Here is a 1,539-nt window from a genome sequence, read left to right as displayed (position 1 = left end):
ACCACCACCACCACCACCACCACCACCACCACCGGTTCCATCTTGCAAGGAACCAAAGCCTGTGATCTTTAGTTCAAAGTTTGAATTCGACAAGACCACTTCATGGGCAATTGGGTTCAAGAGTTCTGAACTTCCAATGGATCTAGGACTGGCATTTGTTGTTGTTGTTGTTGTACCCATTGTTGATGGTCTTTCCTCCATGTGCCTCTTACTTCCATGGATGACATCCTTAAGGTTTGCTAAAGATCTTGAACATCCCGATTTCCCTCCTGTTGACGGTGACGATTTCTTTGTTTTCGTTACTATTTTGCTCAGATTCTTCTTTTGAAAATTTGGATCATGAACATCTGCTGGTCCTGACTGGCAGTGCATTGACCTCCTTAAAGAAAACCAAACTGCCGGCATCTCTATGTCTGTGCTTAGACTGTGTGTACTCTTCAAGAGTCATAAACTTTCAAAGTTGATTTGAATACAATCAAAACCAAATGAAACCCATCCGGATTGAAGTTTTGGTATGATCTTTTCACGTCTTTTCGAGATTGCTAAAAATAAAGTCAACTATTTGACAAATGACATAGATATGTTGAAGCATTCAATAGTTATGAAGAAGTATTGAAAATGGTTTAAAAAATGTTCCCTAAATCAATTTGAAAAGCATATGAATTGGCTAATTGTAGCAGAGGAACTGAAGATAAGTTAATTGGATATGAATACAACGTGAAATAACGCATTGACATCTCGATCGGTGGTCTTCGGTATCAGTTTTAGGAGTTAGTAAATGTGAATAGATTTTATATAGGAATTCAACCCTATGAGATTAGATTGCATTAATTTCTAGTAATTATTTTTATTTTAAAAATAAATATTTTCTTATATTTTATTTTCAAAGATATAAATTTTTTTATCAAGATTGATATTTTAGATTTTTTACACCAGTAACTATATTAAAACATACCATATGCGTGCAAAAGATAGTACAAAATATTTCGGGTCTTGTTTGTTTTTGTATTTTTAGTTTTTAATTACCACTTATATCTGATTCATTTAGATTGTTTGTTTTTTATTTCCTTAGACTCTTATCATTTCGACATGTTATTAACATTAAAATGTTCCCATGTTAGTTTGGTTTGAAGTTGATTATATTTTAATCAAATGAAATATATATATATATATATATATATAAAGACCAAAAAAATTAATAAAAAAAAAAAGTTGATGTAAAATTAAAAATACTTTGGCAAAAAATCTTAATTTTACATCTAGTATAATTATGGTTTTTAAATGAGTTTCTTAAAATTGATTCAAACTAATCGATTATAAACATCAAGTGATTCAACCGATCATCGATCAAATTAAGTAATCGGATATTAATTGATACTTTAACATATAATTCAACAATTTATATAAAAAAAGCATGAAGAACTTCTTGTGTTGATCTCTAGGATTTTTTAATATTAATTGAGTGACATTTTGGACCAAGATTTGTGCATTTATGACAGAAGATGCCAGCAAATGAAGCCATGATTTTTGGTAAACAAG

General features: G+C 30.5%; 1 protein-coding gene across 1 annotated transcript in view; it reads right to left on the bottom strand.

The window, feature by feature from the left end:
• Positions 1 to 405, bottom strand: part of LOC112523776 — a 2,152-nt gene extending 1,747 nt beyond the window's left edge. The window contains exon 1 of the mRNA XM_025133456.1: positions 3 to 405. Coding sequence (XP_024989224.1) covers positions 3 to 405 — 403 coding nt within the window. The remainder of the gene's footprint in view (positions 1 to 2) is intronic.
• Between the last annotated feature and the right edge of the window lie 1,134 nt (positions 406 to 1,539).

Source organism: Cynara cardunculus, assembly GCF_001531365.2.
Source record: "Cynara cardunculus var. scolymus isolate 2C chromosome LG 12, CcrdV1, whole genome shotgun sequence".
Lineage (NCBI taxonomy): Eukaryota > Viridiplantae > Streptophyta > Magnoliopsida > Asterales > Asteraceae > Cynara > Cynara cardunculus.
Note: the sequence above shows the minus strand (reverse complement) of the source record. Positions and strands in the feature narration are given on the sequence as shown.